Source organism: Apaloderma vittatum, unplaced genomic scaffold (genome assembly GCF_000703405.1).
Source record: "Apaloderma vittatum isolate BGI_N311 unplaced genomic scaffold, ASM70340v1 scaffold10411, whole genome shotgun sequence".
Lineage (NCBI taxonomy): Eukaryota > Metazoa > Chordata > Aves > Trogoniformes > Trogonidae > Apaloderma > Apaloderma vittatum.
Window position 1 is genome coordinate 164,915 of NW_009698561.1, and position 25,235 is coordinate 190,149.

The 25,235-nt window shown below is 42.3% G+C and overlaps 1 protein-coding gene across 1 annotated transcript in view; it reads right to left on the reverse strand.

Moving 5' to 3' along the window:
• XYLT1 (xylosyltransferase I) overlaps positions 1-14,803 on the reverse strand; it is an 86,431-nt gene extending 71,628 nt beyond the window's left edge. The window contains 2 exon segments of the mRNA XM_009878075.1: positions 14,141-14,675; positions 14,783-14,803. Coding sequence (XP_009876377.1) covers positions 14,141-14,675; positions 14,783-14,803 — 556 coding nt within the window.
• Between the last annotated feature and the right edge of the window lie 10,432 nt (positions 14,804-25,235).

Below are 25,235 nucleotides of genomic sequence, written 5' to 3' on the forward strand. Positions count from 1 at the left end.
CAGCTAACAATTATAATTTTCAGTTCTCAACTAAGATAATGAAAATTGTGAAATCACAATTACTTCTACTCAAGATTTATGCAAACGATGAAGTACATTTCATCAGCTTTGAAATGTATTATTCAGGGATGATGCATGGTTTTCACACCCTGCTTGAATTCTGGACAAACCCAGAAAGTTTTGAAGGTTTATTTAGGGTAGGTCTGTGCCATTGCAGCTGGATATGTTTAGATATAGGTTGAAATAAATTTGTAATGCTTGAAGATTAAAACTCATTTGGAGATCCTATTTAGCCACAGCATAATTTATTCCATCTCCACCTCAAAAAAGAAAGAGCCTCCTATTATTCAATGGAAATTCCTTCCTTGGTGGTTCAGTAATATCACAGCCTTTAAGGCAGAAAGGAACTTGCATTTCCCAGTCACTCTTCACTGGGTTTAGTTACCATCTCAATGAGGACTATTATTTTTTTTCACCCATTAACTGTCCTTAATATTTCTTTCTAGTGTTTAAACTGGGACACAGCAAAGTGCAGTTTCAGCTGTGCCTTCTAGATAAATAATCCAGCTATTGCCATTAACACTTGATAGACAAGAAATAAAAAACACCTATACTGTTTTCTGCACAACACCATACAAAATGACTGATCTGTATTTGGGCGAACTCTAGGCAAGGGAACGTGTGCAGGAAGAGCAACATGTGTGGGCTGTTTCGATGGCCATTTGCACGGGATCAATCTCACCCACTAGCTCTGAGGGACGAATCCAAACACCATCCCGTACTTTGGTTTCCAGCTTTTCCAAGGCCACATGTCTCTATTCCACTGATCCACCACGTACCTTCTATACCGTGAGCACACTCCAGTCCAAGGCAGGCTTAGTCACCTGGGGTAGATGCTCGATACACCTTGACAGACAAAGTGATTGTGGCCCTTCTCTTCACCTCCAAGAAGAAGCCACCCCACTGACCTCTGGAATGCTTCGTGTGTGTCCTCTGAGGACAGCCAGCTTGCGAATGCCAACTCAGTCTATTTTTCCCCAGTCCTGGTGAAAGTTTTTCCTCATCTTTCAAAGCAAACAGGATTTGCTCTCAATTTCCCAGACAAACTACTATTACAGTTTGTCCTTCTACTTTTTCTTTCTGTCTCCTAATCTTAATTCATCCAGTTTATGGCTCAGTCCTTCTACAGGGGTTCATAGCAAATAAAAAGAATAATATCTTTCCTACTTTCAGATATTAAGATGGATCATTATTCCTCCTGATATGTTAGAAGATATTTATCAGTTTGAGTTACGAGGCCCTTCTGACTGTGAAGATTTAAACATCGATTTAATGCCAACTTAAAGACTCCTAAAAGTGTAAGAGATTGCATTAGATAAATAATTTAACAATAAAAGGTATATCAAGGCAGACATTATCGCACCCATCTACTAATCAATCACCATTTTCTATGTTTATCCACTTTTCATCTCAAGGCTCTGTACATCAAATTGCCTAGACATATACTACACAACTGAAATAACTTCATCATTGAATAATATTGCATAGCCATTAAAATTCTCTAATATCAAGATATCTGACATTATGTTAAATATTGGATTCAGTTCTGTAGCGTAATACATTCTGACCTAAATCCAATCTTTCATGGGTAGCTGATTCATAATGAAAAATTTGTGTACTTTACCTTAGGAAATTTACTGTTGAAACTAATACAGCACCGGGCAGTCTTTGAAATGTATGATAATTAAAACACAGTTCCCTTCCAACCACCCTTAAACAAAGGGAATGGATTTGGTTTGGTGCAAAAAATATCAGACATGCTAATAGCTACCTTATCACGAGAGAAAGTTACTCTAAGGTCTCTAATGCAGAAGCAATCAGTTGCTACTCGCACAGCTGACGACCCTTCCCACCGCCCCAGCCAGCTGCCACCACACACCAGCTCCTGTGCTGGGTCAAAGCCGCTGAGCCAAACAGCTGAAAACAGAGGGGAAACGTTACAGAAAACTTCTCCTCCAATTTCGCTTTGTGCATCGCCAGGGTGTAAAGCTGGAGACCTGCCACCCAGTGACGTGTTAATAAATTCACTGAAGACAGGGTAAGTCCCATTGGATCTACAGCTGGAGCGCTCCCATCTGCCCTCATCCCACAGCAACACATCAGGGATTTCCAGGGATAGAACTGTAGATTCTAGTGCTTAATTTAAGTGACTTCAGAGGAATTTGTTACCATTTTCCTCCTTAAAGATACTTGTATTCAGTAAAATCCTTTAGGGGACTCAGAAAAGCTTTCATTATTTTGTAAAAAAAAAGTATTTCCAAGGCTCCTGATAAACAGGATTTAAAATCCACTTAAAAACCAAGTTAACAGCAATATGAATTGTCTGAGGTGTCCCAACCAGCCTGTGACATATCAAGGAAGGAAACCGAAGTTTCCACAGTTCTAGTCTAGGGCTTACCTTGTAGTTAGTGCTTATATGGTTGGCTTATGATACCGCGTTATGGAGGATATTCTTGCTGTCACTCTTTAGTTGGGAGGTCTCTAATGCCTAATCTGAGTAATCACCACCTCAGGTAATATTATAATAAACAGACTTTAAAAAAATATTCTTTCATCATATTCTTTCATCCTCCATCTCTGTGCCAGCTGTTGTGGCGCAGTTCTTTTTCTCCATTCTTAAATACGTTATCACAGAGGTGTTCCTCTCCTATCACTTCACTGATAGGCTCAGCCTTGGTGCAGCGGCGGGTCCCTCTTAGAGCCAGCTGGCATTGGCTCTAACAAACCCGGGAAGCTTCTAGCAGCTTCTTGCTGAAGCTACGTTGCAGCTCCCCCGCCCTGCCGCTGCCACCAAAATCCAGCCAGGCCAACCCATTACAATAGGGACAACAAGAGAATCTTTCCCCTACTCCCCTTCTAAATGGGACTTCTGCTTGGATGGAGTAGAAGTCTCTAAACTATTTCAAGCTTGCACTGGGGTTCTCTAACATCATTCATTTTTTTCTTAAATTTTTGCAGTCTGCAGCAACAGAAAATATCAAGAAAAACAAAGATGATATTGTGTGGATGTGCTGTGCTTTGGACTATACACTCCCATTGACCGGTAAGACACGAATCCCCAGTCCTGAATACCTCTTTTCTTTCTTTGATCTTTTCTTGCTACTATAGGAACAAAATGATCTTGTTTTTCCCCAGTGATCTTAAAATTTCAGAGATGGAAATGCATAGAGACATTTTAAAATGCACTAATAAAGGTTACTGAATAAAGTTACTGAAATAAGACATTATTTAAGACAGGTCATCAAAGCTAGTGCAATAAACTTCAGTCAAATCCCTAGCTTTTGAAACTTCATGAGAAGCTTGGATTTGAGGTCACCTCCTGACAGAAAATGGTAGAGTTATTTTCAAAAACACATCAGCTCCATGTGGCCTCGCTCTCCTGTGGCTTGGGAGTGTGTGCTGTGTAGAAGTCAATAGCTCTACTCATAATTAATCTCAGCCACACCCCTCACTTGCCATTAGTTTACTGTGGCAAGGCGAGCGACTGAGCCAGGCTGAGCTCCCCCTCCTGCCCAGCTTTCCATTCTGTAAGGGATTGTACTCCTTACAACGTTTTTGAATAAGAGACCAAAGAATGTGATTCTTGCTCAAACAGAGAGAATGACTTCAGGACAGATCCTCAAACCTGTTGAGATTTACAGATACCTTAGTGAAATTCTCTCAGAGCACCTACACCTAGGCGCAAAAGAGAAAGTACGAATGGCTAAAACATACATTGCAGTAAATTCCTCATTTAAAATTCCCTTTTCCTCTCTACTATTCAGTAAATTGCCCAAAATGAATCACAGCCCACAAATAGATGGAGAACATGAAAATGTATGGTTCTGTTTAGTCGTGCTACTGTCAAGCTCAACAATTTACGCAGTGCAGGAACACACCACAACCATAGAAGTTTTCAGTCTAAAAGTAGCATGGTTTAAAATACTCCACCACACAGTAATGCCCACTGGCTGGCTGGAAACCTTCATTTCCAATTAAAAACACAGATGAGTAAGCAGTGAGACTGCTTAAGCTGCTCTTTACAGCTCATCACAAACAAAGGTATGTTCTCACCAGTGAGGGGTTTCTCTCACAACTTTCAATGAGTTATACAAATGAATCAAGACTTCAGCAAAACATTTCAGAGAAGCAATCACCTTGCAACACAGAGAATGTTACAAGCAACTATATTCTATTTACACCGAGGGCTGCCTTGAACTTCAGTTGAGTACTAAGGTTTCCAGCCTAATACGCAGAAAAAAAAATCCGACAGACAGCTTCTGTTTTGTGGTGCTCCCTGGTAAGACCTACACCTGTTGCAGACTCTAATGCCTCAAGGACAACTGGTCATTACAGTAAGCAAATACAAGCCAGATGAACTAGCATGAAAGTGGGAGCTGAGCTCTGTAGGTGAGCTGCTTCAAACTGATCCACACAAAGATTATGTGATGTCTGTACAACATCATAAAGATTTCATGTTCAAACTCACAAAGGTGGCCCTGAAACCATCAGCACGACAGAGGTCAGAAGGGCGTCCTCCTACAAGAATCTTCATTTGCCATGGCACTGATTCCTCAGGGAATAATACAAGGTAAGCAAAGCACTGACTAAATAAAAGCTTTTGACTCATGACAACAGAGCCATTTATTTTTTCTCTGAACTCCTGGCACTACTCAAAGGCAGCATCATACTGCTGTTAACAATAAAAAAAAGTGTTAACTTGAAGTTCTCACTGAATTTCCCTGCCTGCTGAGAACAACATGGTCCCTCCAAAACACAACCAGCGCGCTGCTGCAGTAACAAAGAATAGCAAACCCAAACCCAAGTCTGAATCCAGCCTTTATACGCTTGCTGACGAGCTGAAAACGTATCATCCACTGCCAGCCTAAGCACACCCACTCTGCTCAGTCTAGACAAAGCACATCATGGAGAGGTAGAAGGGCCTTTCTTCAAAATTTTACACCGAGAAAATTTGTCGCAGCACAAGAGCAGGTGTTGTGGCAGGGGAAGGCAGCCACTGGAGTATGGCCAACGCTCTCCTGGCTACACCACCCAGAGAACACTGTTGTTATCACAAGAACAGCAATATGGAGAACTTCTGTTTTAAAAGGAAACAAGTGATTCAGTCCTGCAGAACAAATACTACTAATTTCACACATAAATAGCCATATAAAATGGCTATTTAAATTATTTACAATAACAGCAGAGTTTGAGTTGATGATTCTCCTGCAGTACAGTTCTGGTTTTTGGCTTAGTCTCCCACCATTCTTACAGTGACATCCACTGAAAGAAAGTAGATGGGTAAACACAGAACATAAAAGATGGTAGTGATAATTCAGTAAGCTCTAGGAGAAAAGACTGAAAAATTCTTTGGCCTCCCTGGAGGCTGATGAGAAAATTAGAGAAGGAAAATTATGGACTTTTGCCATGGACCTTTCAGCAGGGCCAGTACTTTAAAACCAGTAACTTATTTTATAGTAAAACTGTAAATAGAATCCTTCAGAGTTTAACGTGTATTCTACTTAAGCCAGATGGTAATGGCAGCAGATACTGGGAGTTGGGAGTACTCTGCTGTTCCTTACAAAGGTGCCAATCAGGAATAACTTTTTGACACAACTACATGATAAATCAGTGACATGTCACGGATGTTAAAATAGCGTGAGTGGAGATTCAGGGCTATTCATTTCTAAAACACTCTCAGACTATCAAAGACAAGCTCTGATTTGGAAGACCAAATATACACTGAGCAATTTCAAAATCTTTTCCAAGGTTGCTCAGCTACAGATTCTTGTCATTCAGGTTTTTCTATAGAAGTCATGATTACCCAGGGAGAAAAAAGACTGATGTTTTAAAACTACCTTCTGCATAAGAAATATTTGCAACAGAAACAACTAAATTGCCATTTGGAGTCTTCAAATGGCATTAATGTCCTGTAAGATTGGCTTCATGCCTCGACTGTTGGCATTTCAATTCAGAGTAGATCTTTTAAACAACTCTCATTTCCAAAGCAAGACATTACAAACCAGTAACTGGTCTCATAAAGTCCCGTGACTCCTGAATTACATCAAATAAATGTTCCTTTTCAAAAGCCTGCCTGAAAAAGGGTGCATTCCTTTTAACTGCATATGCAATCCTGTAGCCAGCTCTGTAAATAGCTGAGGCACCTGTTTCAAGAAGCCACAAGAGAGGAAAGGTTTTTGCCCCAGCTTAGGAGGAGGAAATTGAATGTCAAGACTTTTTCCCTCAATTATTTTAAAATAATACTGTCAGTACCACTGAGTTCAAACCAAGCAGTGGCAGCCTTGAGCCGCAGCTAGAATGGGATTTCTGGGACATGACACTTTCATTCTCAAAATAATAGTTCGTCAGCTGTAGATTCCTGTGAAAACAGAGTATTACTTCAATAAGTAACAGTACTGAGAGAGGTGCAGTAGTTAGAAAGGCAGAGCTAAATTTCTAGTGAGACAGCCTCAGCAACCTCCTCGTGTCCTTGATTACATTTTGGGCCTAAACCAAAAGCAAATCTAAAAGACGCTGTTGCCTGATTACAACTAGTATGTAACAATGACACTAACACAGTTCTGTTATGGTTGCAAAGTCAAATAGGGAAAGCATATAGCACTGACGCTGCTTATGCAACCTTAAGCTCAGTTCAGTACCGTGCATTCACATTGCACAGCTGCTTGCTTAGCACTGAAAAAGAGAAATAGATGCCTTGTTTCCTCTTAAAGGTCTGCCTATGGAAAATCACGGTAATGAGTCCACTTCAAAGGTCCAACACCTATTTTACATGAGAAAAAACACGACTGCCAGTATGGCTCAAGTTTTCCTGCTACAAGGGAAGGTTGGATTTGATGGCTTTATTTTGGAGTTTTTTGTTTGTGGTGTTTTTTTTTGTTTTGTTTTGGGGTTTTTCTGTTACCCTGGAGCTCGTACCATCATCCCAATAATTTTTTCTAAACATTGTTGCATTTGACTCCCCCCAACATCTGTCCACCCAATTCAGGATCACTGGGAAGCATTAGCAATCACTTAAGCACTTTTCTTCCATCTCTGTACATACACAATAATCTTTATCAAAATATTCACTGAGCTTCTACCACCCTCATGCTCTCTTCCCAGGAGGTTTGAAGCAAGGAAATACTTAGCCACTATCCTCTCCCATGCTTGCCCATGCTCCCCCCTTTAATGCTCCATAAAATGAAATCATTTTCTAAAACAAAGGCTTGGTGAGGACTAGGGCTGCTGACCATAGATTTCCCAGCCCTTCTGCCCTCCATTCCTTGTGCCATGCATTGCTCTCAGCATTTCCTTAAGATACCACTAATCAAGATGTTTTCCTGCAAGTCTGCTGCCTTGGTCTGTCAGGGACCAGCTCTGCAGCTGCCAGAGCCACAGGTGACCAGGCCGACCTAACATGGAAAAACATGCACACAGTAGCATCATCACATGGGAAAAACAAAGCAACATCAGTCTGATTTTCTTCTACCCCTTCTAAATCTGAAGATGATCTACAAAAAACTTGTCTGTATTTAAATGAAAGGATTAATTGGCACAGACAACCAATACAGTTTTCCTCTCACTGAATTTCCTCTAAAACCAAAGCTGAAACTATGCAAGACAACGCTGAGAGAGCCAGCCTGTGCTCATAATGGCTTTTTTCTTTTTTTTTGTGAGACGAATCCCTCAGCTCTGCAGTGCCACAAGCTCATCCATTCCTGACAAACACCAGTCTCCTGTCTTTTACATGCAGCTGTCCCCAGAGATGCAGGGAGGTGGCAAAAAAAGTTACCCAGTTTTGGGGTGCCACCAGGACACTTCTAGCAATTCCAGCTCCCTTGCAAGGTGTACACAGATCTTCCTTCCATTTTCATCACGTAAATGATATACTCCAGTCCTCAACCCCACAATGAAGTAGGGTCTGTCTTCAGCCAAAACAAGGAAGTATCCTTTCATTAATTACATCCTAGTTTTAAATATCTAAACCTGCATGTGTGGCCAGGATAAAACTTAATATGAGAACAACTGGCAACGTACATTCTTCCCGAGATCTCATTTTTCTCCTTGCAGTGCCACAGCTTCACTGATTTTGTGAGAGTAGGGAGGGGAAGACGAGAGACACGTCACTTATTTCATAAACTCATTCTCCCTAAAATGCAACTACTGAATCTTGAAATGGCCCTTTATAATGCAAGAAGTGCCGAAAACATGGTTTCCAGAACAGAACACAATCGCTGTACGCGGGGTAATTACATCTTAGCGTTCTGCAGAATACCAGCGTATTGCTGAAATGCTATTAATTGTAAGCAGTTTTGTTCCACAGGATGTTGTTCGCTGATAACTGCTCAATTAGGGTTATTTTGCAATTAGTCTACTTACAGTAAATTTATTGCAATTGGAGTCATCTGTGGTGCAGCAAATTAAAATACTGTCTGGGCTGCATGTGCAGTGGCTTTTACATGCTCCTTAAACCTTGTATAGCTCACCGCAGTAATTTTGTCACGCTAACAGATTAAACAGACAGAAAAAGAAAAAGCAGCAAATGTCATTGGGAATCCTGAAACCAGGAGAAAAAGACAAATTTAGGGTTCAATAATCTTTAGATCAAACACAGTGAGTCCGAAACCACATTGCCAAAAATGTGAAAGCTAAAAAAAGCCATACGTTTATGTCACAATGTGCACACACATGCATACTGAGCAGATGAAATTCTGTGTTTGCTTAGTTACGGCTCCCATTCTTTTAAAATTATAAAGATGATGCTCTCATTTCCGCGCCTTGAAGAACTGCTCTGCTCCATCCCATATTTGGCATCTTAGTGGCTTATCTTTTCTCTTCCTTCAAATCATACCTCTCTGCTGAGTGCTTTGAAGTAGTCAGATGAAAACATTATAGATATGCAGATTGCTATTACCTGTGTAAATTTTTCAGTAAACAGAGCTCCAGAGCCCTTTTTCTCAGTTTGGAAACCAAAATAAGCCTGTGTTTTCAAAAACAAAATGGAAAATTTTCTTCTCAGCAGCCTGTATGAAACCAAAAAGTCTTGCTTCAATGTGCCAGAGCAGCATTATCAATAGGCAACCAGGGAGAAAGTCTCACAGCAGAAAATCTGTTTGATTTATAAACCAAGAAAAGACAACAGAAGATCCAAGGGGAAATAAATCAGGCTCACTTGAGGCTCTCTGCTTTCCTAGGGAATTTCTTTTGCCAGAACCACATCTTAGAAAACACCCTTCAAAAGAACCCTGTTTCATACTTTTGGTCTATAGATCTTTTGGCCATAGATCTGGGTGAAGCGCAAACCCAGATGGGTAATTAATGATAAGGATTAGGCCAGAGTCTCCCCTGGGGATGTTGCAGCCTGGAGAAGCCCCCCCAGAGGAGAACTGATGCAGATGCCACTTGGCATCATGCCTGCAGTGACTCTCGGACCTGGTGCCAATGACTAAGGAGGAACCATCCTGCACATCCAGCAAACTTGCAAGGCAAGGGATTCAGAGCCACTGCGATCCACGCGAAAGAAAACCCAGAGAATTTGAGGCCAGAATCCAGTCACTGGGTCAGAAGTTTGGGTTTTTTCATCGCAGAAGGGAGACTGCAAGTAGAAGTTACAACTTCAATATGCAGGCGGAAACATGGAGTTGTGTAATTGAACTTGCATTGCTGCCCAATAATCCAGGCTAAGAGGAGTTTATCTAGGTACAGAGTGAAGCTTATTTTAAAGCCAAGAATTTGCATTGAAACTCCTGCTTCTTCCCAGTACCTCTGCACAAGAGGAGGGCCATGTATGATGGCAGACAAGGAAGGGAGGTGGCTGATCCAGGTCCACCAACAGCTTTAGTGAGCAGAAGTGAGACTGGCACACCACCAGAATCAGTGTCTGGCCTGAAGAGGACCAGCCTGGAGATAGCCCCAGCAAGGAAACAATCTGCCACACTGTCCCCAGATTGCTGAACTCAAGATTATGTCTCCTGAGAAGACATGAACTCCCCAAAAGGATGTCTCCCTGCACTCTCTCCCCAGCCTGTATGGGACTGGATTTGCCCTTTCCTCATCTAATTCTGTGCTGAACCTACTTTTCCCCTCTTATCTGACTTCATTTCTCCTCAAAATGCACTTCTACAAATTCCTTTCCGAGCAAAGGGCGACTTGCAAGTTGCCCAATCTCAGCCACGACTTTGGCTTAGGCTGTGCCTCCAGCCTTGGGCATGAACCCTCTGTTCCGTGGCATGTGGGATCTGTGCCCTGTTTTCAGGACTGGCTTACTGGGAAATGCCAGCTCACACGCTCTGCAGGTCAGGTAACTGCCAGCACGGCGGTGTACTGTCCTGCTGCTTCAGCAGCGCTGTCTCTCTGCAGTGTCCTTACAGGGACTGCAGCCCATGTCCTCTTACTCTCATGGAAATAACACCTGCATGTCAAACAGGTAGTAAATATGATGCTCTTGGTTTTAACAGCTTTCTTTTACACCCCGAAGGCAGTTATATTCAACTTCTTTTGCCTGTTGCTTCTGGAAACAATAAAATACTTAAAAGAAAGTAGAAAGAGCTTGTAAGATCCTGTTCCCATTGATAACCACTCAAGTGAACGTATCACTTAACATTTATGACAATCCAGCTGGATGGAGTCATGTCCATGATTGATAGCTACACTTAGCAACTTTGTGGTTTTGATTGCTGAGACAGGATCCAAAGGGATTAAATGCTGGATGACATCTCAGTGGAAACCATAGCACTGGGAACACATTTATATGTTGGATAATGGATGAATGTGCTGCTGAAAACAGACAGGAAACCTTTTTTTCAAACCAGACTGAAGGGAACAGAACTCAGACGCTGAATACATGGATGCCGTCCATGGATGTCTGACTTTTGCTGACAAACAGCATATAGCTTTTGTGATGCATAAAGTGGCAAGACCTGTACCCAGACCTCCCTTACCAGCAATCCTAACAATGCGCTGTCTTACATCCCCAAAAGCTGACGGCCAGTGCTTCACAAACCTCCCCGAACCAAGTTAAACTCCTTTAAAAGACCTCTGCGGTTGATGATGACACTTTAGATGAAGGATGGAACCACTCTGTGAGTGAACAACAGCAGTATTTATGTTCTGCAGTGGCAAGGAGAGATCAGAGACCACAACACACTTAAATTCAGGCAATGTATCTTTAACAGGGCCATACATTTTAGGGTGCCTACCAAGTTTTGTATCTATGTATATAAATGTGTGTGTATGTATATAAATACACACACATATGTATATACACACATATATCACCTCCCAGTAAGCACTGGGTACTTTCAGTTCTGGAGTTCCTACATGTCTGTCTTAACAGATCTGTATTCAGACACTTGAGAAGTGACTTCAAATCTGGATCTCCTCCCTGGGCCTGATGTCCCAATCTGCTTGTGCACTGGCACGTCTTGCATAAGCACCTCAAGTCCCATTCAATATGCTGCTGCTTTATCACTTCCCCACAGCAAACCTCACAGATCTGCTCCAGAGCAACCCTATATGTAACACAGGAGGTCCAGATTTTCTGCCAAGAAAATCTGGCTGTAGAAGTGGTTGACTTCAGCTGTCAGCATGGGCAGGGGAAATAACCTCAAGGCAAAGAAAAGTCAACATTTTCCACAAGGATCCATATGGCTAAGTCAAGACATTCCCTAATTATTCTTTTTAACAAGCATCGCTGCCTAAAATAGAAATCTAAATGAAACTCTTGCACTGAAAACCTAAAAATTGTAGCCAGTCTTTTTACACTTAATTTTTAATGTGTTATATATCCACACCTCATGATTTGTTTCTAAATTCACATGTATTTTACAATAAGATCATATATGGACAACTTCTCCATTTCTTTAGCCATGTTCATAGCTCCCAGTTTTCCTGGACCTTTTACTGTGTTGTATTACAAAGGAAGCATTTATACCAGCGTGCAATGCACATACACACTAAAAGATTTCAAGTGCAAAAGGTGACACTGTTCTTGGTTCTAAGACCCTGCTATTATCCTGACTACAGGGAGTACAAAATAAATTCTGCATTTAAGAAAGAAGCAACACGTTTTTCTTGAGGAGCCTGTTTTTAAAAACGGTAGTTGTTTAGAACTTCTGAAAAGTCAGCCCGCATCCCTGGGAGGCAGAGGATGGAATCACAGGTGTGTGCAAAATAGCCCACACTATCGACAACACATCTTCCTGCCCTCTCCAGGATACTGTTTGCGTATTTGTATACGTGATGCATTTACCCCACACGAGGTATCAATGACATTACTAAGAGATTCCCTTGATTCCAAAAAGCCTTGGCCAGTACCTGCAAGACGCTCACCTCCATCAGCTTTCTCAGAGACCAGAGCTGATCCTCCTGACGTTAGTGAAGAAGAGTGAAGCATACCAAGGACATGGTTATCACAGTGGATTCCACCAGATGTACCTCAGGGGCACTCAGAGAGGTACTCACTGACACTCAGCCTGTCATTGACATCTAGTTTTGCTCAATTCTTACCACTCTACTGTTCCTTTATCTTTTCTTCAACTTGTGCTGCCTTTGCTGTCCCTCTCCCTGCTTCCCACTGAACACCAAGTCTTCTGTCTGCTCCATTAATTCTTTATTTCCAACGTTTGCCCACCCAGCTTAACAATTTTGAGTATTAACATGATAAGAAAGGGAGAAAAAACACCAAAAAAGACATGGTAAAAAACAAAACAAAACGAAACAAAACAGTCACAGACGCATTGGGATGGGAAATGGGGTGCTCACACTGCTCATCCTGGTAATATGCACCATCTAAACTAAAATTCCCAAACTTCCTATTACAGAGAGATGCTCTTGTTTGGAAACATCCTCTGGGGCATCTCCTTTTTTTCCAGTCTGTACAGGGAGTTTAACCTCCTAATTTAGGCAACAGCAACACAGATCCTCCTCCCTCCTCCCTCCCACACCGAAACCACCCAATAGTAACCAGTGCCTTGCGATGGTGCAATAAACAAGCAAGCCCTGGGGCTTACAGGATGTAACTAATGAAAGAAATTAAACACCCCCTAATCCCCACAGCTCACCACATTTACTGCACCATCTCAAAGGAAGAGCTATTCTCTTGTTTGTGAAAATCCCTCTGCACTTTCAGCTCAAAGGCATTAGCATATCCTTACATGCATGGGCCAAAGTGCCAATTACAGAATGGGGACTTGGGACTGCTGCTGCAGGTAATGCTGTTCCTTGATCAATACCTACTCTGATCAACCGATCATTGCTTTTTTATTTAAAAAACCAACAACATACTTTACTGCATGGGAAGCTTACAGCTAACTGAATGGTGGCACATGAAGCACCTCTTCTTCAGAAGTAGGAAAAGGTCAGCTCACACATACAAACAGACAGCAAGCTGAGAGATACCTCATGCATCTCATTGCACGGAGAAACCCAAAGCAACACATCAAAGCTTGGCTTAGACTAGCAGAAGTAAACTACTCTCTACAACAGTGATTTTGGACATTATTTTTGTTGATTGAAAAACATTAAAAATAGAAGTGAGCCACAAAATCGTATTTTTTCCCAATGCTTTTGGATATTTTTTTAGTTATACTTATGATAATTCTCTGAATAATCAAAATGCTTAGCAGTCCTGGTTATTAGCTAGGACTCCACTGTGCCAGAAGAATGGCCACATGGCCACAGCAGCAACGTCACTCTTTTATCGATTAGCATAAGGCACCCAAACTCATCATGGCTGTTCTCTGATTCCCAAAAAGCAAACAAAATCTCTACAGAATAACAAGGCTTTGACTATGCTTCTCTGCATCTGTAGGTTAAGAACTAAAAGAAACCGGAGTAGCAGCTGAATACTAGAGAAGACAGCCTAATAAAAATCTAGTGGAAGCAAAGGAAAAAGAAATTCTACAGGAATCTACCAAGTATCTTGCGATATCCATATTACTTCCTGCTTAAAACATCCTCAATCCCTCCCTCAACTTCACAGACCAGGCACATTATACATTCCTGCAATAAAGCCAGTTTGTCATCAGAAGGCCATTTCAATTATACAGAACTCTTCCCCCGGGACACCGTATTATTTCTCCTTCACCAGCTACCAACTTACCCTCCAGCGTACAGAAACGCGTCACCTTCTCCGGCATCAGCTTTCCATGCTTGTGCTGACAATACACGTCTGCGATCTCCTGCCGACACTGCTTAGATTTAGACCGGGACATGGCTGAGATTGCCTCTTTGCCCGTTACCTCACACTTTGGTGGTTGGTCATATCTCAGTTCAGGGGAGCTGTCTCCAGGTTTTTTTAAATGAGGCTGTCTGGGAGACCTGTGAATCTCCTTCAAATTGTTGTTGTTGCTGCTGCTGCTGCTGTTTTTTCCAGGGTGATCACTGAATTGCACCACCTCATTGGAGTTCTTCCCCAGCAGCAAGTTCTCCTTCATCTTCTCCTCTTCCAGTTTCTTTCTCAAGTGCTCCTTTTGCTTGCTAAGGGGTTTTTTCACCAGCTCAGACTGGTGGTTTTGCCTCTGAGTCCTGGGAGCAAAGTTACTGTTATCAATATTTTCAAAGTCCTTGGGGACTGAATTTTCATTATTGCTGTCTGTTCGCATTTTCTCTTTCGGTCGGTGGGAAAAATAGCCATCCTATAAATGGGGAGAAAAATTATACTCATCTTACTAAAAACAGTCACATCCCATGCATTACAAGCATTTCTTACATGAAAACATAAATCAATTACAACCCAACATACTGCAAAAAACCAAAACCCCATGTTGGGGTTCAATAACAGAAAGATGGAGCTGAGAGAGGCCCCTGAGCTGGCCAAGCCAGTGCAGACAACCACCCCTTCATCACCAAGTCAGAGTCCAACCCCATTTCAGATGGGGTAGGGATGTTTTGCACAGGTCTGTGAGTAATTATTAAGCAGAAACTTCACCCTGACACCATTAAAAATCAATTGCAAATCAGGCACAGGTTTCAGTGGAGCAGGAGCAGGTCCTTCAACACTTTTCTTCCCTCCTTGTGTTAATGACTATAGTTTGATACCCTGGGAACTGCCCCACTCCGCTGAAGAAAGCACCGTGTGACTTCACAGACCAAGCTTTCTCTCAGTGAAGTAACTCTGCTACAACCCCAAACCTTCCTAATTTGGGGTTTTTTTGGAGTTTCTATATAATAAAACTCTGGAGGAGTGTTTCCCATGAGGTTCATTGCAGCCTTGCTGCAAGTGGGAAGCTGTGGCAGCACCAAGCACAGAGCGAGAGAGCGAGCAGCCGCAGACACTCAGACTCCCTGGGAGGGTCAGAGCCTGGCTCATACATCAGCTCTTCACCACCATGCTGGGCACCCTTTGATAAATGCACAGACTATAATGTTGGAACATTTAAAGTATATCACGTAAAGGAAAAGGAATAGATCATGTAAAATATTTGCCTCATGAAGAATAACACTTTGCTTCAAGATTCCATCCTCACCTTTGCCAGCTATCATGGGAATTCATTCTAGCCCATCAACAGCACAGTAAGTTTGCAACACCAAAGAAAAAAGAGGACTATTTCCAGGGGTCCTTGAGACAACCCGTTCTAGAAAAGGTGTGACACACTAGAACAGAACTGAGAGGCACTTCTGTGTGTATATTATACTAAATGGGAACCTGTCTGATAGCCAGGAGTGGCTATCAGACTGAAGAAACTAATCCTTGGGCTAGTAGGGAACACAATTTCCTGCAGAGCAGGAAATATCTCCATTTATTAAAGTGACCAACAGCAGATAAAATCAATGGAGAATTGTTATTAAAACATCTGAAAATAGAAGTACGAATACTGATAGACTTTTTGAGTCCATCCTGGTTGCTTTCCACTAAGTGAAAGATCTAAGAACCAAAAATCAGGGGCTGGGAAATGACAGAATCCACTAATGGTGACTGATGGGAGCCAGTCTTAGCACCTGTGAACCACAATTTGCATTCAAAACATTTTACCAGCATTAGCTAATTGTTTCTCACACCTCTTCTGCAAGGAACTATTTAACAGTCAGGTTTAGTAGAGGAAGGAGAGGGGAGATAATGACTTATCCAAGGCCATGCAGTGAGTCAGTATCACTTTGACCTCTGCAGCTCAGCAATAAGAAATGTTTGAATAGTTTATTCATTAGAAGATGTGGTTTTTTTGAGTGACTGAAGTGATTCTCCCACCATGAATATCTCCAGGCTGCAAGTAGCTTTAGCTATCAGACACAGGGGAATACTGAGATATTTAGAAGAACAAACTCAAACACACAAATCAAACCTCAAATGTTTTTCAGAAAAAATACTTCTAGTTTGGAAAGAATGCACCTTCTAAAAATATTATCTTTCTAATTTTTAAGGGCACATATGAATTCTCTATTCTACCATTTTCTTTTAAGGATAAAGAAGGCTTTTTTTTTTAGAACCATAGAATCCTTGAAGTTGGAAAAGATCTGTAAGATCAAGTCCAGCTGTTAACCTAATACTGCCAAGTCCACCACTAAACTATGTCCCTCAGCACCACATCTACACAACTTTACCTCCAGGGATGGTGACTCCATCACTTCCCTGGGCAGCCTGTTCCAGTGCTTAACAACCCTTCCTGAGAAAATTTCTTTCCTAATGCCCAATCTAAATGTCCCCTGATGCAACTTGAGGCTACTTCCTCTTGTCCCATCACTTGTTATTTGGGAGAAGAGACTGAGTCCCACCTCGCTACAACCTCCTGTCAGGTACTTGTAGAGAGTGATAAGATCTCCCCTCAGCCTCCTTTTCTGCAGGATGAACAACCCCACTTCCCTCAGCCACTCCCCATAAGGCTTGTTCTAGAGACCCTTCACCAGATTCACTGCCCTTCTTTGGACACCAAGGAGAAAACAAAACAAAACAAAACAAAACAAAAATAGTTTCAAGACAGTCTTCATTCTCATGAATGACTAAAAAAACCACTCCAATTATTTTCAGAGCCAAGCTCCCTTCACTTAGCCTGTATCTTCAATGCTATCTTCAAAGAAGACCCCTCCAAACTCAGCTGGAAACTGCAAACAGAGCAAGACAAATGTAAATCTTATTAACATCATACCCAAAACGTCTCCATTGAGGTGCCACTTCTCAGAGATTTAAGATGTTTGACAGTTGTCATGTTCCCTTTGTTGTTCAGCCAGCTCCAAAACCTCAGCTTAGTTATGCTGCTTGTATATTTTTACTTGCTTTATTTTAATGCACTTGGATCTTGGTTTTGTATACTTGAAATAGCACAGAAACTTTAATTGTTCTGCTGTCATATTTTCTCTAAGTTGCTGTCAGAATTCATTTTTTTCCTCATCAAATAATTAAATGCAAGATGCCCTGCACTCTTGCACATATATGTATGGCTATGTGTATATATAGAGAACTATATGCCTAATTTAAATTACACTGACCACAAAGAATCAGAATGCACTGCCATTACCCTTTAACACATAAATACGTTCCCTTTTTGAAAGCAGGATGTTCTATCAGCCCTCCAGTGTAGGCAGAACACACAGAGCTATCTGGAGCCGCAGATATCTGGATGGGTAAATGAGAATAACTACATGAGACACAAAAGGGCTGAGGTAAATCAGTGTGGATGGTACAACCCACAACCACAGCAGGTCACCCAGGGCTCTCCCTTGGGTCCTTCAACTGTTTTGTTCCTCAGTTACATGAAACATAAATACAAGAGGCATCCAAGATGCTATTAATCCATTAATATAAATTATATATATCCCAAACACTGCTTGAGCTATTCTTTACAAGTTATTCTTAAACTTCAACAGGTTAAGTAGTGAAGCATGAAGGAAATTATGAAAGACCAATTGTGAACTTTATTTGTTGCATTTCAACAGCAGCAGTGTGCAGAGAGCGACACGGACATCTCTCTACAGCAATGCAAAGCATCTCTATTGTTGGTTTTCATCATGAATACAGTTCAAAGCACCTTTTATCTGTAACTGCTTTCCATCAGGCTGCAGCTTTGGGCCAAAATACCTAGCTGCAATGATGGGGGGAAAAATGAAATGAAATCTATCTTCTCCATGAAACTCTTTGCAAGATCTCTAGAAGCAACAGGATATTTCCATGCATCTTGGCAACATTCCCTCTCAAATTCTGACTCTTGCTAAATGATTTTTCTCTATAACCTAAAAAAATAAAATAAAAATAAATCCAAATCTGTACAGCAAATGGCACATTAATAATGGGGAAAGGAACAGAGAGATGTTCACTGCTGTTGGCTTTTCATGGTGATTGTTATTATCCACAAAGGAGACATCGGCCTGAGCCAGAGCAGCAGGCACACACCCTCCCACATCCCAAGGAGTGCACAGCCTTGCCCTCAGTCTGCCCTCCTGCCCCATTCAAACCTCTCTGTAGCTTAAAAAAGCCTCAAAGGATGAGGTTCTGGCCCATTTTTGCTTCAAATAGTATTGGACGAGATAGTTATGTGATGTTACAGTCAGGATCTTTGCTCTCTGTGCTACCACCCCTGTGCCCATGAGTGGCTGCCCGTGCCATGCAGCTGCCCCGGGACCCACAGCTCCGGGTGTCTGAGCTGGCTGGGGTATCAGGACCGATGAACTACATGAACTACGCTTGCAGAGAGCAGTAGAAAGCTGTGATGAAACCTCAGGAGAAAAAAGCAAAGTAAACAGAAGGTTTACTGGTGTAAGGTTCACCTCTTTAAACCGTTTTCCTCCTTCAAGTGCTTTACCCCCCTCTGGGAAATGCTTTTTTCCATGCTGGAATTTGAAGAGACAAATGAACTTTAAATGCTTCAAAGGCAGATGCAAAACTAAGCTCATCTGTAACTCTTCCCTGCCTGCAGGGACACCGAATACCACAATGCCTCCCCGCCACAGAAGACACACAGTGTCTGCAGAGACTTCTTCTTCGGGAGAAGCAAGGACTAAAACACAACTGTACCCGACAGGAGCTATGGGTATACACTGATACACAAGGTTGTGTTACAAATACCACAGCTGGACAGTCAAATTCCAGCCTCTCACAGACCCACATCTGTTGATGCAAGTGTTAAATGCCACAAACCCAGAAATCTTCATCCACCTTTAATCTGCATTTCTCTCTCTCAATAACTTTCACTAAAGCCAAGCGTGATTTTTACGGTGTAAAGATTTCAAGATAGGATCCATACGTGGCAGCAGAATGTGCACGTTTGCGGTGCAGGGGAAACAAAACTCAGCACTCCCAGATTAAAACAGCAGCAGCTGCTGACCATAAATTGTGCTCATTGGTGAAGTTTAGGGGTAAAAACAAAAGCAGTGCATCTGGTTTTCAGCTGGCTACAGGAGGATGAGTTTTACTTGCTCTGCAATATTTAATTTTTATGGTGCTGGATCAATTGCAGATTTGCCATGGATATCTACAACATTCAAGTCCGGACAAAGTCAGCCTGAAGAACAATGAGCTTGAAACCAGGCATTCCTGGTTCTGACAGTACCATGGGATGCATGTCAGCAGGTTTGCTGTTTCAAACATCATCTTTTCCAATTTTTGTCTCGCTATTCATTAGTAGCTACTTCTTATCTCTCTTTGTGCTTGCAAATCACATTAAATACACAGAAAAAATTGGAAGGTTACACCAGGACCAAATCAGAAGCAGAGAGCCCATAAATATAGCCTGTATGTATCCACAGTTAAAGATTAAAGCAGAATTTTCAAACCAGCACTGACACCACTAATTTTTGTTGTTGTATAGACTTAATCTCACCCCCAGAACACACAAAAGAGTTATTACGGAAAGCACCGTTTTGGTCTTTGCAGCAGAGTAATTCTCTTTAGAACATACACAGATCAGAAAAGCTCTATACAAAGCCAGCTCACTCGGGACACTACCCCATAAAAATTAACCAGTATTACAGGCCTCAAACACAACATATGCCACACGTATTTCAGCTGTGCTTCCGCTCCCTTTCTGTGTGATCCTACACGTGCTTCTCCGGCAGCCCCGGAGCGACAGTGACGCAGCCTCCCTTCGGGTCTAGCAGCAAAAATGCTGTGCCCTCCCCTTGGGAAGTTGGTGTTTGCAGCTCAGTAACGACCCGCTCCTGCTCCCGCACGCCAAAGAAAGCCATTTCAGTCTCACAGAGAAGCACGGGATTGGGTCAAAGTATTTTTCTGTGCATTTTAAAAGTCAACTCTGTTTACAGTCTTCATAAAGAAACCTCTGGAGGCTTTTCATCACTGTGCAGCGCTGTATTTCAAAGCTCAGTTGTGGCATTGTGGTTATCTATCGTGGAACACAGGCCGAAGAGAGGGACTTCCAGAGACAGAAATTTTCAGTCCTAACTTTGTCTGGTTCTCGGAAGATACACAGAGAGGTTAACTCCCGAGTACTCAATGGTAAGAGCCCTGGCAGGCAGAGTTTTAATGACTGTGGAGCCTCTTCCACTTGTGTGCACACGGCAATTCTGCAATAACAAGCAAATACTCCCAAACTGGAAAAGAACAGTCTGTACCCAGGAGTGTGCATGAGACCATTGCCAATTACATACTGATTACCATTAACGCTAAAAATAATAATATAATATTAATGCAAAAATAACATTTAAAGCTCAAAGCCACTGCATGTAACAAGTTTGAATTCTGCTCCAAATTCTGTTCCTTACTGAACATGTTTTAATTCTCTGAACTCCACCTTTAGGGTGTTTTATTAAAAGCTGTCAAACAAAATGTGTGCTCTGTGGCATATTAGCCACTACATCTATGGTGACTGGGAGTCTGGGGCTCAGGCAGTGTGAGCCTGAATAAATTCAAAGTCCCGTCTGTCTCAGGAGGGAAAGCCTGGATTCTGGCGGAGATGGAGATAGAGCCTTTGCGATCTCTTGAGAAGACCATGGAACAAATCGATGCTGTCACCTACTACAGACCCAACAACAGCTGCTGCTCAACGTATCCAGCCCAATGCCAGAGAATTTGGAAGAACTTTACAGCTGTCTGTAATAACAAATGGATTTTAATGACAGCCTGTTAACACTCTCAAAGGCTTTGCAAGTACAACACACACCTGCTCAGCCAGACCCCAGGTAGTTTACACACCTGCACACTGCCACTCTCCATGCATTTCTTTGGTTGCATCTGTCCTGTGGATTTACCTTTGAGTTAAATACATTCAAGCATAAATTTGCATTTGGGTTTGCCCAGTTTAGAAAACCTAGGCCACAAATTCTCACATATACTTTCGGGTACTATTCTCTATCCTCAGTCCTAAAGGCAGGAGGTGAAAGACTATGGCTGTAACATTGACCAAGGGAAAACTCCAACACACCAGCACATTCTCTGTGGGATATCCTGCTGTAAGACTAGAACACACTCAGAGCCATTAGGAACCACAGTTTCAGACCAACCCTGGAAGGGCTGCCTCTGCCAACAGCCACAGTTAGGCAGTACAACGGTTCATGTTTGCAATACGCAAAATCCAACACTAGAACAATTTCAAATTTGCTTTCAAAGAGGTAGCCTAACGTGCAAATAAATCAGCAGACACACAAACATCAGAAGTCTGATGTGCACCAGCTCTGCAGATAGCAAGGGCACGCAGACTTCACATGGCTGGGGGAACCAACTCTAGGCACCAGACCTGGGGAAAGAGCCCATACCATGCAGGCAGGCACAGCTCCAGCAGCCACCATGACACACCAGCGGAAATATAGTGCTGCTGGATAGGTCTTTTATGGAGGTTTTATAAGGAAAGTTAAAGAAACCCTCATCAGTTCACAATCGGCACGCAGTAAGAACTTGCATTTGCCTGCGGAAGGTGTTCATTGCATTACGCAGAGCATTTCCTCCCGACAATAAGAAAATGCTCTTTTCTCAGGAAAAGTTATACAGATAGGTGGACCAGGTGCAATCAAGCCTTGAATAGCAAATGTTCACAGTTTCAGTTTATCTGACACAACTGATTTTCTCCCCAGCATGAAGGGATTTGCTGTCTTTTTGTATCCAGAAGGTACTCCCGTGTTCTCCCCCCGGCAATGCAACAACACAGCAAACCAAACCACATATAGGCGTATGCACCCAGCGACACAAACTTTCCTCCAAATACAAAGTACTGGACACGCTGCCCTTGAGGGCCAAGTATAAGTCAAACCCCTATACCATAAAGAAAAGCATGTATTTTTTCTTCTCCTGTCACATAATGAAATACATAACAATTATTGATTGTGTGAAAATATGCAATCACTGGGCAGTGATGCAGAATCACACACATGTGAAACAACACGAGTGCCTGGAGCAGGTGCAGACACTGCTCTGCTGGGGCGAGCTGTGCTGAGCGGGCTGCAAACCAGCTCAGAGCTCGAGGAGGAAATGAACAGCTTCAAAATCTGCAACCGTATGCCAAAGCCTCAGAGAGACTTGGCCAGTTTTTACAGGACCATCTATTTCACCTGTTCTGTGCCCAAGAAAAATTTAAACTGCACTATGAGAAGATAATTAAAACTAGTTTCCATTCAATATTAATTACAGCTCTGTGACATATTATTTTGTAATGCTTGTTAATTATTCAATAACGGTACCTTCCAAGTTGCCAGAGGAGTCAGAGGATAGCATATCTACAACCAAGGGTTGCTCCTGGACTAAACCCTTTTTTTTTAACCCCTGCTCTAACCTTTGTGTATTTGAGAGCTCTTTCTTAACTGGAATCAAAACCTTTCCCTCCAGCAGAACTATAACCATTACACTATGGTCTTCAGAACAAGAGTAGAAATTACAAATACTCTTCATGCTCCAGTGGGCTCAAAAATTCGATTTCATCCCCTTTTTTGACACAGCTGGGCACCCATCACCCTTGCATGTGGCCAAAGAACCTTCTTCAGACTACCCAGTCCGTGGACCACTGCAGGCTGCCAAACCAAGAAGCACGGCAGCTTCAGCCCCACAGCTGACTCCTGAGGCTGTCATGGGAAGAAGCTTCATTCCATTCTCCTTTTCTGCAAGAGTCCAAGAAAAAACTTCTTTCTTCATCACTGTAAAGTAAAACTATAGGGCATTTGCCTGAAATCATCCAAATGCTCACTATTCTGCTAGGTGCATACAGAAGGAGGGTCACACCATCAGAATAAGAAACAGTAATTAAAAAAGGAAAAGTCGCATCAACAAATCACTGAATGAGGCAGGAGAATGGGTTAAATTCTCTCTCCCTTCCCACTGTCAGGCCAAGCAAGCCCATTCCCCAGGATGCTCACACACTGCCAGGCCAGCAGGAGCTTTGGGCACCTCAGCTGGATGCTGCTGCCCATGGCTGTCCAGAGGCCCAGCATCGCAGAAGGCATCATCTCCTGTGCTCAACAGCACGAATTCTGACATCCTTCAGACACTCATTTCAATGGCTCAGAAGGCCACTGGGTCAAGGAAGGTGTTTTCCCAGTTAGTGTAGGAGCCTGCTGCTACAAAGCCAACTCCAGATAGAGCACTCACCCTGTATCTACCACATCCACATGTTTCCAACTACAAAACAACCACTGCTCTGCTTGAAGTTGTTGTACAGCCGCAGGGATGCAGACATCCTGCCACGCCATCAAAACAAACGAGAAATCGTGAACTTTAGCTGAAGATGTGGTTGATGTGCCATGAGACCCCTGGAAAACTACTCTTGGCAGGCTTGGACAGAAGCACGGCCAAAGAGAGCAGATGGAGAAAAGACAGCAGATGTTAATGTTGTTGGAGTCTTCCATATGTTTTTCCACTTCACTATAATAAGTACGTTGTACTTCAATTGTCAGCAGCTGAAGACTTGTGAGAAACATTTTATGAGAAATATATTAAGTTACTTTATGCCTGACATTAAAGAGGAAGATACAAAAGGTGAAAAAAATTGATTGACTTTGAACTTGCAAACTGGTAAAGACCAACAATCTAATTGTTTCAAACACAGTCTGTTATGTAAAAAGTTTTATGAGAAAAAACAATCACTTGGGTTAAAAAGGGGTTTCTGATACTTGAAAAAGCAAGAGTCCCTCAGGAATCAGTGCTAACAAATATTTGCCGTCACTACTGTCTCATATTTTAAGACTTGCATGTCAAGGCTGCAGAGAAACAGATCGACCACAACAAAGTGCAGGCACAGGGGACCCCGCGTTGCAACATTCACACCAGTAAGTGATTGTTTGGAGGATTATTTTTCCCTTCCTCTCCAAAAATGTTACCATTGATTTTATTTTTTTTAACATCAACTTCAGCAGTGTGTTCCAAAACAGTAAAAACAACATTGTAAACATGTCACTAATAGAAGTCGTGCTTTTTTTTTTTTTACTTTTTGCATATATAACATCTATATATTAAGGAATCATGTTCTCATTTGAAATAGAATGAAAATAGCTTTGAAACTTTGGCTGCCTTCCTCAGAACAGTTTTTCTGTATCTGGTGAACATGCGACTTACTTTCAGATTAGGGAGTATAACCATACCTCACCCCGCAAGAGCGCAAACAGATTTTCACATTTGCTCCAGCCTAGCACAGGAACTGTATGAACAGCCATATTGTATTAACAGTAATTTCAGATGTTCATCTGGTTATTAAGAAGTTCAAAATATTGCTAGAGGGAGCTGTGAAAGTACATATTTGTAGTATTCCATTTTCTGCTGATTTAAATTCCTCAGGAAAATTTGTACTTACACGGGAGAACTGGAAGACACCACGCACTAGTCAAATTTATTCGATGCGTAACAGAACTTGATTTACAACCAGTAACTGCCCCCACTTTATGCAAACTGTTCCCTGTCATGCTTGGTCTCATGAACAGACTCCAGCCTAACACACCCAGCCCTTCTCTCGGCAAAGGTCCCTTCCAGTCAAACTCGCCAATGGTACCACCGGCGCTAACAGAGTTTGGGCAGGTTTTTCCTGTACACACACACACATTTTAATGGTTTCCACCCCTGCTTTGCAACCCAGTTAGCTCTGCCTCGATGCAGCACCCCTGCCTGACATGGCACACTGCTCAGCTCCCAGGCGAACAAACCTGCAAAAGACCATTCACTTTGAGCAACTGTCCTGCAACCGCTTACCAGCATTACTGAGCCTCCTGGATTCATTTCAGGTTAACCACACCTTTAAACAGAATCCACCACAAAACTAGGAGAGAGAAGAAGGAGGACTGGCCTGGGAGTGCAAAACACAGCTTCTGAGGAAGACTAGGAAAACCCTGGAGGTTTCTTT